Source organism: Panthera onca, chromosome D3 (assembly GCF_046562875.1).
Source record: "Panthera onca isolate mPanOnc1 chromosome D3, mPanOnc1 haplotype 2, whole genome shotgun sequence".
NCBI classification, from domain to species: Eukaryota; Metazoa; Chordata; class Mammalia; order Carnivora; family Felidae; genus Panthera; species Panthera onca.
Window position 1 is genome coordinate 27,494,488 of NC_138350.1, and position 12,899 is coordinate 27,507,386.

A 12,899-nucleotide genomic window follows, 5' to 3' on the forward strand; every position below is an offset into this window, starting at 1 on the left:
TCCTGGCTGGCATCACTGGGCAGTGGTCAGCGCAGGAAGTATGTAGAGGCCCAGGTGCTGAGGCACCCGACATCCACCCCCCCTGCTTTCCAGGGAGCCTGTAGGCCACCGCCCCCCACATGCTGTTTACTGCTGGGCCTTGAGGTTACCCAGGACACAGGAAAAGGCTCCTCCACATCCACAGAAGGCTCAAGACAAAAACAAGTGCTGTCCCTATGACCAGAGCCAAGACTGAGGCACCAAAGCTAAAACAAACATTTTATTCCATTAAAAACCCACTGTGGGTGTCTAAAACCATGTCCATAACTTATAGTCTAAATAAAACCCAGTTAATATAAATTAGGAGAAGGAGGACGCATCAGAAGAAATCAAACTCTAGAAAAGAAAAAAAAAAAGTAAATTTCAAACAATTCTAACGTCTTTCCAAATTAAGCAAACTGCTCAGGCCTTGCCTCTGACATGCTGGGCTTGCTTCTGAGTAGCCTCCACCACTCACACAGGTGAGGAGTGGTGACCATGGGTGGAGGGCCGCCCCAGAACTGAAGTGCCCACTGGCCAGGTCCAGGCTGTCATTTGCTTGAGAACCTCCAAGGCCTCATGGCCCTCCACCACTATATCGCCCTGCAGACCCTGCCAGTGCCCTGTCCAGTCTCAGCCCCGTGGTACCTTCACAAGGTTTCTCCCCTGGCCTGGAACGTCTCCCCGTACTGTCCCTCCACCCACCTTCCTGGCTGGCTCACTGTGCACACTGTCATGGTGGCAGGGCACACAGCAGCAGTGGCATCACTGAGCAGGCCGCAGGGGAGGAGTATGCTTGAAATACCAGCCCCCCGCCCAAAAGCCCCCACTTGTAGCCTTTGATTTGGGTCATAAACTTACACCTTGCCCCCATCTGAAGGCTCAGTGCTCACTGTCCAAGGGGTGTTAGCCCCACTTCAGATGAGGAACCCGCCATAGCCTGGTGAGGTACCCAACAGACCTTGCTGAAGACCCGAAGGGTCTGAGTCCAAAGTTCCTCCCCAACACGAGCCCCTTTATGCCCTAGCCTACTCTGAAAGAGGGACTCTGGGGTCCCTGAGACCCCCTATATCATTCTCAGCAGAGCCCACTGGGGCCCTGACAGGGGAAAGGCACCTGCCCTCCACAGTTTCCAACTCACTATGGATGGTGGGGGAGCGGGAAGACCCTGGGCCAGAACAAGGGCACCCCTACCTCAGAGTCTTGACAAGGCCTGTCTACCACAGCAGTGGCTCCAGCCCAGGGCTCAAGGAGATGCAGGGCTGAGTATGAGCATCCACTGTGCGGGGGGGCCCTTCAAGAGAGATGGCATGAGTGGCACTGGAAAGAGCCCCGGCTGGTGAGCATCACTGTGGACTGCCAGTGACAGCCTCATGCTGGTGCAGGCCCACAGAGATGACATTTTATAGTTATCGATGAGTGGCTGCCAATAGCTTTGTTTTCTCCTAAGTCAAATGCACAAGAGCCCGGATAGGAGCCTCTGTGGGCTCTTGCCCAGAGCCTGATACAATGCTGCAAAAAGCAGCAAAGCTCCAGGTGTCCCTCCCCTGCCCCCCTCACCCACAGGGGTCACCCTCTTTCCCGGCAGTGCCAGGAGGCCTGCATTTCACTTACTGATGCCCAGCCCATAGTGTGGTCAGGAGAGGGTAAATGCCAGCTCTTGCTGAAGGAGTCCCAGGAAGCTTAATGAAATTAGCTCTTTCAAAAATGCCCCGTTGCGGCACTGCCACCAGCCCAGGGACATCCTTGGGAAAAATGTGTTGGTCCCAAATCTTAGAACACTGCTTGGGTCTGAAACCCAAGTAGAAAAGCCTGGCTTGAGGAGGAAAAACTCAAAGCAGGGAATGAGGGGCCCTCTTTACACTTCAACAAGGCTGGCTTTGTGGCAGGGCCACCCCCAGCCTCTTCTGGGGAGCCCTCCTAAACTCTCCAGCACCCACCCCTCCCCCACATCTCACCATCAGGACAGGAGAGAAACAAGTGCATCCAGAAACTTGCTCCGATCCTCTGCTTTCAGTTCAATTACTGAAGTAATGAAAGAAAAACACCTCATGAGGTGGAGGAGTAGGGCTGAGGGTGAGGGAGCAGTAGGAAAAACAAGTCAGGGTGTTTGAACTCCTTCTTCCGAGTCATCCAAGATGGGAACCACCCTCCAGCACATTTCAAAATGTACTCAGCTCCTTGAGGCCTGGAAATTTTTGAACTCAGAGGTTGTACTTCACTGTCCGTATTTAATCCTCAGAAACTGCTGACTGCCTGTTAGTGAGGCTAGCTGGGCTTATAGTCTATGGGGAGGACCCTCTGGGCAGCTAGGAGACTGGCAGTGACAGCCAGTAAGGGGGACATGGGATGTGACAGTTTAGAACAGATCTAGGCAGAGACAGGCCTTCCCATCCTGCTGGACACAGAGCCCTGCCCCATTGTGGGTTGCAGGAGGCCCTGAGTCTTGCTCTGGCCAGTCTCTCGGCTTCAGTGCTCTCTTCTGCACAAGGGGGACACGATGTGAACTACCTCCATTTCTGGGGGCCATCAGACTCAGACAAGCACATGGACCCTCATCAAACAGGGCAAAACTGGACCAGCCTGGTCCTGTGAGCCATCTGGAACCCCAGGCCCAGTGTACCCAGGTGGGTGCTGGCCTGGCTCCCTCTGCCGTGTCCCTCCTCACTGCTCTCCACCCATGGGGGAAGCCGAGTAACTCCCAGCCCGCAAATCTTCTGTGAGAAGCTGGGACATCTTGCAGGCCAGCCAGCACCAACATCTCCCACATTGTGTGTGCTGCTGCTGGGGTTGAACCCACCCAACATAGAGCCACAGCCCAAGTGGGCCCAGCATGAAAGAGCTGGCTTTATATGACTGAGACAGCTGGGATAAACACTGGGTCACTGATGGCAGGGACTCATTGTAACAAATCAGCTGATGGTGATGAAAGACACTGTTCTTTCTCACAGATGGGGGTTATGGGCTGAAGTATATTCTCCCCAAGTTCTTGAGTAGAAGGCCTAGCCACCAGCGCCTCAGACAGCATGTGCTTTATTTGGAGAGTGGGCTCTTGAAGGTGTTTAGGTTCAATGAGGTCATATGGGGGAGCCCTAATCCAGTCTCACTGGGGCCCTTATAAGGAGACAAAGACACAGACGCAGAGGGACGACTGTGTGAGGACACAGCCAGAAGACGGCCATCTGCAAACCAAGGAAAGAGGCCTCAAAAGAAAACGACCCTGTGTACACTTTGATCTTGGACTTCAGCCTCTAGAACGGTGAGAAATGTACTTCTGTTGTTTAAACTTCCTAGTCTACGTATGTTGTTACGGCAGCCCGAGCACACTAATACAAAGGGTGAGGGGTCACCATGTCTGTTTTACTTAAAAATCTGTCAGTGAGAATAAAAAGTAAATATGGCTAAATGTCAACCATGTTCCATGCTGGCCTATGGAGAAAACTGTGGGGTGTTGTGGGGGGGCACTGGCCAGCTTGCAAAGCCACCCCCTGGACTGGGCTCTTCCATTCTCTGGGTTCATGCAACATAAGGGTGGGGCCAGTACCTGGGCTGTCACAGGACTACGTGGGACCCTTCATGATAACACAGATAAGAGCTGCTGGCCTGCAGTGGTGGCCAGCATAGCCTTGGAGGCAGTGCTCTTGGGTTGCCATAAGCCCTGTTTCCATACCCACAGAAGAGGCAGGTGACCCTGATGGGTGAGGCTGGCCCAGGAGGCTCTAGAGGCCAGTCCTCGGGACTCCTTCGTGAAGTGGTCTCAAGGGCTGGACTGTAAGGCCGAAGCCAGGCTTATGGCTCTATGGGCAATACCCGTTCTTTCTCTGCCCTGGGAGCCCACCAGAGGCAGGGGCATCCTAGAGCTCCCTGAGCCACCTGGTCCGGGGCTGGCTCCGAAAAAATGAGGGCTGCTTGCAAGGTATTTCTAGCGATGCCAGCTTCCCTAGTTCAAGGCCAGCGCTGACCTTGAAAGGGCCCCAGTACAGCAAACTCTTACCTGAGAGGTCAAAATGGTTGTGCAGCGTCCGAGAATTGGTGCCCTCTGCTGCCTTCTCAAACGCCCGCCCAAAAAAGCTGCAGACATATAAAAGGTCTGTTGGGAACCCATCCACTGTAATGGACCTTCCTAAGTCCCCAGAACAGACATTAGACTTGGCCCAGACTCCTCCCTGGCCGCCGGGTCTACCTGTTGGCACTCATACTCCTTCCTGGGCCACTGTCCTCTGAGGTCTCACCCACACTCACTAGTCACCTTCTCTTGCTGCTGTTCAGCATCCAGCTGGACCTTGTTCAGCCCTCAGGGCATGAGTGTCCCTGGGCACCTCCCAGGATATGCCCTGACTTAGCCTCTCTCATGCCTGCCACCGTGCTGGCAGCTGGGACAGGAGAAGCAGAGGCTCAATGGGAGGCATGTTGGGATGGGAGTCTCGGCCAAGGCTGGGTCACACACAGGGTGGAGATGGGAGGAGGCTGCAGGGCCGGGCTACAGTGTGCGGCCACAACTCAGGGGCGCAGGAACATCAAGGGTGCAGGTGTGCGGCAGGGAGGCACACCCAACCCCTGGGGGCTCAGGGTTGCTGCAGGTAGTAAGGGCTGGCAGTGGAGGGAGAGCATCACGGGGAAGGGACTCTTGGGCTGGTCACAGTCAAGGAGAACAGGAAGAGGAGGGGCGAGTGCTTCAAACCTCTGTGGCAACTCTCACTCAAGACTGCATACCAGCCAGAGTGAACCACTAACCACAGTCACATACAGCAACAGATTGATAGCTGGAGTGAGGACGCAGGCAGCTGTGGTGGCCTGTGGGGGAAGGGCTTGCTGGCTGTCTTGAGAACACAGCCCAGGAGCCCCTGGCCAGCTCCACCCCGTATGACTGAATCCAAGACCCATGGCATAGCTTTGGAAAGCAGCCCAGCAACATGGAAGCATTTGTCTTAAAAAAGTCCATTGTCTCTCCCAACTTGCTACCTAAATGGCCTTTGCAGACACAAAAGGAGGTCAAAGCTCACAAACCAGAGCTAGGATTGATCCAGATCCAAGACCAGCGTCTTCCACAGCAGAGGCCAATAAGAGCTAACTGGGAAAACTGAGGAGCACAAGACACTAGTGGTCCTTAGTCCCCAAGCTGCCCCACTTGGGGGCTAGGTGTCTTGCTGCCAGCTGTCACTCAGTATCTGACCAAGGTCACCTCTTGGGATGTGTTGGGGAGCACTGAGACTCTGCCAGAGAGGCAAAGGATGGTCACACATAGCCCCTGGGATTAGTCACAGGGCTCTCTGGCTATGCAGAGCATGAAGGGGGCAGCAGGGAGAACTGGGGAGCCCCTCAAGGCCCTGCCTGTTGGCCAATACAATGTCTGGATGGAGTGGGCAGGAGAAAACCTGACCTTGCTGCAGGAGGAGAATGAGAACCCAGCCCAACAGATGCAGGGAAGACGTTTAGAAGACGGTGGGAGAAGCTTCTCAAAAGCACAAGAAGATGAACCTATGCATTCACAAACCCACTGGTACAATGTCCATAATAACAAAAAGTTAAAAACAGCCTGAATATCCAATAGAAGATGACAGATAAACTGTCACCTTCATTTAACAGGTTTCCTACTGCTTTAAGTCACTTTTGAAAAAACGTGCATAAAGGGCTGATACTCGGTAAGAAAACAAAATGCAGAAGTACACCACTGACGAAAGTCCAAAACGTTTCCTAGACGCTAAATAAAGAAAAGGTTGAAGGAGGACAGGGAGCCACCACCCCACAGTCTGGGTGACTACAGCAGTTCTGCAGGCTTCTGCCGGCATTCGGGCGGTGGGGGGGGGGGGGGGTGGGGGGGGGTGGTGGTGTGCTGGATTCTCCACCTGCTGCCCAAACCATGGGGGTGCAAGTGAGCTCAACTTTGGAATGGCAACTCTGTGCTGGCAGGTAGGCAGCCTGGGTGTGCACGCCCCTGCACACACTCTAGTGAATGATCTTTGGTATTTCAGCTCTTATAACTAAACTTTTAAATGTTTGGCAAATGCCTGAAGTGGGGATTTAGTGAATAGTGACTCTGACTCACTGGGGTGGGGGAAGGGATGGGAGACACTGCCTGGATCTCCTCAAAGGTTAGTGTGAGGCCCAAACAAGATGGTGATCACTCATGAAGGTTTTGAAGGCATTGTACAGAGTTGGTCTCAAGGATCCTTACAGGTGAAGCCTAATTTCTGGGGTGGCTGACCTGAAACCCCTCAGATTTTCAGTATAAACCATTTGTACCTCGGAAGAGGGTTCTGGCCCAGGAAGGGCTGGGGCTCCTGCCCAAGGCCACACAGAGCCAGGATACCTTATCACACCTCACTGTAGGTGTGGAGCCCATTCTGGATCCTGGAAGAGCCAGCCACCCTTGTCTGGGAGGCCTTGAACAAACTAAAAGAATTCAAAAGTCCAGTCAAGGGGTAAGGCAGAGGCTCAGTGGCTAACCTGCAGCCCACATATTTAAACCCTCACAGTCCCGCCACATGGTGGAAAAGGCTATCCTTGGTGTGGCATTGAGGGCAAAGATCACCCAACTCAGCAGAACCCATGGGCCAATGACACCCCTTGAGATCCCAACTCCCAGGAGATGCAGAACCCAGCTCACTTCTTCCTGTCTGAGCTGTCGGTCTCTGGGGGGATGCCCACCACAGTCACAGTGCCCTGCTCCACACTCAGGGGTGCGGCCATCACCAAAGGCAGCAGCTTGCAGCGCCGGTTCTTTGTCTGTGGAGGTAAATTGCACCCTTAGTCACAGCCCCATAGGGCAAGCGCACCACTCCATGCCTAGAAGCTCTAACAGGGCCAGCCACCCACCCTCCAAAAACCTCCAGGAGCTTTCTCTCACCACAGATGCTCAAGTGCCCATGCAGCTGCCCCCCCACGCTGTGACACCCTATTCCTAGCCTCCTTCTGTGCCAGTGTCCCTTGGTTGTTCCCTCCCTCACCTCCTTTAGGTCCTGAAGCAGTTGTCACCTTCTCCAGGAGGACCCCCCCCCCCAACCAACCCCCCTCCGTTATCCTGCTTCAGCTTCTCCATGGCGTGCCACCATCTGACACCACACATAATCTTTCGTCATCTGTCCCCTTGCCAGCATGCATCCTCCTTCAACATGGAGACTCAAGTGTTTCCTTCACTGCTGTACCCATTGCACCCATACCCTATGACAGAGGTGACCAACTATCCTGATTTGTCCAGGACTGAAGGGTATCCAAGGGTCATTGGTCACTCTATGATATCAGAGCCTGGCTGGTGGTGACTGCTTAAGGAATATTTGATAAATGATGGGTCCTGTGAAGTGGATATTCATTCATCCATTTTACAGATGAGGAAACGAGGCCAGAGATCAAATAATTGACCTCACATCACACAACTGGTAAACAAGGAGGCTGAGATTTAAAAGAAGCCTAGACAGGGGCGTCAGGGTGGCTCAGTTGGTTAAGCGTCCAACTTAGGCTCAGGTCATGATCTCGTGGTACGTAAGTTTGAGCCCCATGTCAGGCTCTGTACGGACAGCTCAGAGCCTGGAGACTGCTTCAGATTCTGTGTCTCCCTCTCTCTCTCTGCCCTGCCCCCACTCACACTCTGTTTCTCTCTCTCAAAAATAAATAAACACTAAAAAAATAATAAAAGAAGCTTAGACAACTTTAGAGCTCATGTTTTGTCCCTAGTCCAACTTTTGTCATTATTTGACTGTCCTCACATAATACTCAGATAATCATTTTATAGGTCAGTTCAGTGGTATGAGATAATGTCAACATCCTATTAAACATTTTGTTAAGAGTAGCCCCCAGTGTAAACTGTCATCCAGGAAGCAGAGTAAGACTTTGATTGTTGACATGTGTGGGATCATCCCTTTTGTGATCATACCCAGGGGGTGTGTTAGCCTGATGTTAGCTGGGTAGGGGTGGGTGTCCCAGGCCAAGGCAAAGAAGGCTGTTAGGCCATACAAAAGATGGAACCACACATGGAAAAGGGAAAGCCAGCCCAGAAAACAGAGTTTTGCTAGGAAGCAAGTCTGTGCTACAACCAACTTCATCTCTCCCTGATCTGCCACAGCTGAACATAAGCCATAGCCTCACATTCTCCATGAGGTCCCTTCCTACTTGTCCAAGAGACCAGGATGGCCAAGTAACAAAATCAGAGCTTCTAGGAACTGGAAGATTCCGAAGGGTCAGCTGAGGAAAACACAGCTCAGAAAAAGTGAGTGTTTTCCCCAGACCCCACAGCTGGTGCACGGCCACCAGTACCTCAAGGCCAGCCTCTAACGCCTAGTCCAAGCTCTGCTCTGGGCATCTACCTTCTGGCACCCACCCACCCAGTTCCTCACCGAACACACAAAGGACTTCAGCAGGTGTCTGCTGAGCAGGCTCAGGGATGCTGGCTTGGAAAATAGCACAATGTCCGGAGTGCCCTGCAGGGGAAGGACACAGAGACAGTCAGACGGGGCTGCTGGCAGGCGTGGCCTGGTGCTCAGCTGTCCACAGGAAGCCTGACCTCCATGAGGGAGCAGTAGAGGAAGGGCCCCTGGGAGATGACAAGGTTGGTGCAGAGGCAGCTGGCGATGGTCTGCTGCGTGGCTCGCAGCTGCTTCTTGGCGAGTTCCAGGCCATGGTAGAGTTTGTCCAGGTTACTCCTGTAACACGGCAGACACACAGCTTCAGCATAGAGTCACAAACAGAGCACTTGGCTCCTGGGAGGGTATATGGGGATGAGAGTTTCTTTCTTTCCCTCCTGAGTTCCCTTTCATATGAAAGGAAGGAATAAAACATACATAAACCCAGTGACAAACATGAGATGTGGGAGGGGCATCAGAAGACAGGAAACTGAAAGCCAACAGAGGGAAGACACTGTCCAGCAGGACCTGGAAGGTGTCCAGAGGGCTCTGACAGAGGGGCCAGGGCAAGGTCCAAGAGGAGAATCAGGGACACCTCACCTGACGGATGGATTATTACCCTTCCCCCCACGAAAGGAGGGTTCTCCTCTAAATACATTAAAATGAACTCTGTGGAGAAGTGCACCAAGAAGTTAAAGGTCTCAAAGTGTCATATTGGCTCTCGACCTGCCAAGATGAAGCAATGCCTTCTAGCCTGTATGTTATACCCAAAGACCCAGTGCCTCACCAGGTTTCCACAGCTCCCCCTCTTGATCATGAGGACCACCAGGTATTTGAGAAATGCCTATGCCCAGAAAAAGTGACCCTAGATGAAACAGAGATAATTTGGAGAACAAAAGAAAACTTGAAATGAATTCTAATTAAAATCTTCAAAGGAATTTGGGCAACTAAGGTATTTGTAAACCAGTAACAGGATGCCATGAAAAAGGAACAATCAGAAACTCAAAGTGTTTGTGGAAAGTAAAGTGATTGCAAAAAAATAAAAAATTCACTCAAAGGCTAGAGGATAAAGTCAAGAAGCTTCCTTAACACCAAGAATAAGACAAACATGGAAAACATAAGGCAAAAATCAGACAGAGCATTATTCCAGGAAAGAAAGAATAAAAAAAACACATATGTATGTTTGAGAGGAGTAATAAATAGTACAAAAGCATTCCCAAGCTGAAAAATCTGGGGCTTTGGATCAAAAGGGCTTGCCTGAGAACCCAGTACAATCCATGAGGCAAGATCTACCCAAGACACATCACTATGAAATGACAAAACACTGAAAATAAAAGAAAAAGTCCTGCAAGCTTTTTTAGGTGGGGTATGAGGCATTGATAAAGAAACAAGAACTAAGATAGCTCAGACTTCAATTAGCACCACTGGCTGCTAGAAGACAGGGGAGCAATAAAATCCACATTTAACAGGAAATTACCTTCAACCTTGAATTGTATACAAGCTATACCAGGGACCAGGTGAGGGTAGAATAAAGATATTGTCAGATGTGTAAGAACTCGGAACATTTACCTCATTATGTGCTCTTTCTTTAAAGAAAGAGAAGTATGCTCTAAAAAAATGAAAGGCTGAAAAAACCAAAGACAAGGACCCTAAGAAACACTGGCTCCAACCCAGGGCACAGTCAGTGCCTGGGATTGGCACAGTCAGTGCCAAACATCAGTGGTGGCAGCGAACAGCAGGCCTAGAGAGCTGCAGGTCCAGGCTGGTGTCAGAAGGCAGAACCCCAGGCTCTCCTAGACAAAAGGGACTCAAGGAATAGCTCCTGGAAGTAGAGCTTGGGAAAAAACTGGATATTATAAAGAAGGCAATTAAGAGTTCCAGGAAAAACAAAGAGCAGCATCAGAAAGTAACATAATCACTGCACACGAGTGATTCTGGACATTGATTTTCATCTTTTAGAATCAAATCTATAGTCAAGGATGAGATGACTTGCATTCTATTCTCTAACCAAGTGTTATTAACCCTAAAAATATAAAAGCATAGATTTCACAAAGTAGAAGGTATAGGGAAGAGAAAAGTAAGAATGCTAATATCTTTTTCTTACAAAGTAGGGAGAAAAGAGACAATGGTGATAGAACAAGATGTAAGTATGTTACAGTTACAAAGGAGCTAAAAACAGTGGCACAGGAAGGGAAAGGAGCACAAAAGAGGAATAAATATTCTGTCATAGCAGGAAGTCAGTAAACAATGTCTAAAACTGCTCCATCAACTCTGGGATGAGGGCATCAACAGTTGATACTATAGTTTTTGGGATTTCCTTATATTTCTAGATAAAAATAGAGCAACCACATTGTAAAACCAAAAATCTAGGACTCTCACGACAAGAGAATAAGGGAACACTGTAGACCCCAAAACATAAGCAGGGGGAATAGACCACCAACTGGCCATAAGACCGGTGTATCTTTGGGAGTTAGTGCGGGAGGGAGCAGAGAAGCAGCAAGAGCTAAGAATGTTTAAAAACACCAGGCAACTGGGGCACAGTGGTTCAAAGTGAGAGTTTTACCCTGTCCAATAGCAGGTGAGTGCAGGAGCTGTGATAAAGTGCAAGGGGACATGGTAAAGACTAGGGGGCCGTAGCAGTCTAGCTCTGACCAGCCAGAGCTCCTTTCCACTCTGAGTCCCTCACTGAGGAGAAACTGCCAAGATGGAATCAAAATTGAGTAAGACAGAGACAATATGAAAAAGGAAAAAGAAGGTACAGATAAAAATGTACCTGGGATTGTAGTGGAGGTTCTAGCAGTTGGAAAGGAAAAAGTAAAACCATCTCTATTTGCAGATAACATAATCTTGTATATAGGAAATCCTAAGGAATAACTAAAACCTATTACAACTAAAAACAAACAAAAAAACTATTAGAGCTAATAAATAAGTTCAATACTGTTGCAAGACACAAGATAAATATACAAAAAGCAACTCTATTTCTATGCAATAGCAATCAGTAAACAAAAATAAAATTAAGAAAACAAGTGCATTTACCATAGTGTCAAAAAGAATAAAATATATATATATTTTTTTTAATTTTTTTTTTTTTAATGTTTATTTATTTTTGAGACAGAGAGAGACAGAGCATGAACGGGGGAGGGTCAGAGAGAGAGGGAGACACAGAATCTGAAATAGGCTCCAGGCTCTGAGCTGTCAGCACAGAGCCCGACGCGGGGCTCGAACTCACGGACCGCGAGATCATGACCTGAGCCGAAGTCGGACGCTTAACCGACTGAGCCACCCAGGCGTCCCAAGAATAAAATATTTAGGAATAAATTTAACAGGGGCAACCTGGGTGGCTCAGTTGGTTAAGCATCCAACTCTTGATCTCAGCTCAGGTGATGATCTCAAGGTTCGTGAGATCGAGCCCCAAGTTAGGCTCTGTGCTGATGGTGTGGAGCCTGCTTGGGATTCTCTCTCTCCCTCTCTCTTGTCCCTCCCCTGCTTGTGAATGTGCTCTCAAAATAAATAAACATTTAAAAAAAAGAACAAATTTAACAAAAGAAGTACAAAAAGAATTTATTCTCTGAAAAATACAAAACGTTCTTGAAAAAAATTAAAGAGGATCTGAGTTAATGGGAAAACATCCCATGTTCATGGACTGGAAGACTTCCTATTGTTGAGACAACAATACTCCCCAAATTTATCTATAGGTTCAAAGCAATATGACTTCTTTGCAGTATCTGACAAGCTGATCCTAAAACTCATATGGAACTTCAAGGAACACAGAATAACCAAAACTAGCTATAAAGCTACAGTAATCAAAACCGTGTGGTATTGCCACAAGGACAGATACACCAATTGATGGGACAGAACTGAGAGTCTAGAAATAAATTCTCATATTTACAGTTCACTGATATTCAACATGGGTGCCAAAATGATTCAGTGGGGGGAAAGAAGTCTTTTCAACAAATGGTATTAGAACAATTTGGATGTACACATACAAAAGGATTAAGTTGAACCTGTTCCTTGCACCAGACACAAAAATTAACCTCAAATGAATCATACACCTAATGTAAAGGCAAAAACTATAAAACTGTGAAGTGGTTTCTTAGATATAATATCAAAAACATAAGAAACAAAAGAAAAAGGATAACCTGGATATGACTGAAATTAAAACCTTGTGCTTCAAAGAACTGTATCAAGAAAGTGAAAAGATAACCCACAGGATGGGGGAAAATATTTGCAAATCATGTATTTGGTAAGGGATTTATATTTAGAATATAGGAAACAATTCTTACAGCTCCATAATAAAGACAATTTAAAAATGGACAAAGGACTTGAATAGACAGCTCTCCAAATGAGATCTACAAATAGCCAATAAGCACATGAAAAGCTGCTCAACATCATTAGCCATGAGGGAAATGCAAATCAAAACCACAATGAGATCCCACTTCACGCCACTTCACACTAGGATGGCTATCGTGGGTGTGGAGAAATTCAAACTCATACACTACTGATGGAATGTAAAATGATGTAATCACTTTGGAAAACAGTCTACCC

General features: G+C 48.8%; 1 protein-coding gene across 3 annotated transcripts in view; it reads right to left on the bottom strand.

Annotated features, from left to right (window-relative positions):
• Window positions 1-240: 240 nt before the first annotated feature.
• Window positions 241-12,899, bottom strand: part of CDC45 (cell division cycle 45) — a 33,584-nt gene continuing 20,925 nt past the window's right edge. For 2 of the 3 annotated variants that reach the window (XM_060612984.2, XM_060612981.2), the window contains 6 exons: window positions 8,516-8,654; window positions 8,349-8,432; window positions 6,626-6,744; window positions 4,013-4,089; window positions 1,977-2,043; window positions 241-375 (listed from right to left, as the gene is read on the bottom strand). In XM_060612984.2, coding sequence (XP_060468967.2) covers window positions 1,979-2,043; window positions 4,013-4,089; window positions 6,626-6,744; window positions 8,349-8,432; window positions 8,516-8,654 — 484 coding nt within the window. In that variant the 3' untranslated portion in view covers window positions 241-375; window positions 1,977-1,978. Of the gene's footprint in view, window positions 376-1,212; window positions 1,464-1,976; window positions 2,044-4,012; window positions 4,090-6,625; window positions 6,745-8,348; window positions 8,433-8,515; window positions 8,655-12,899 lie in introns of all 3 variants that reach the window. The other variant, XR_009604215.2, reaches the window with a different exon arrangement.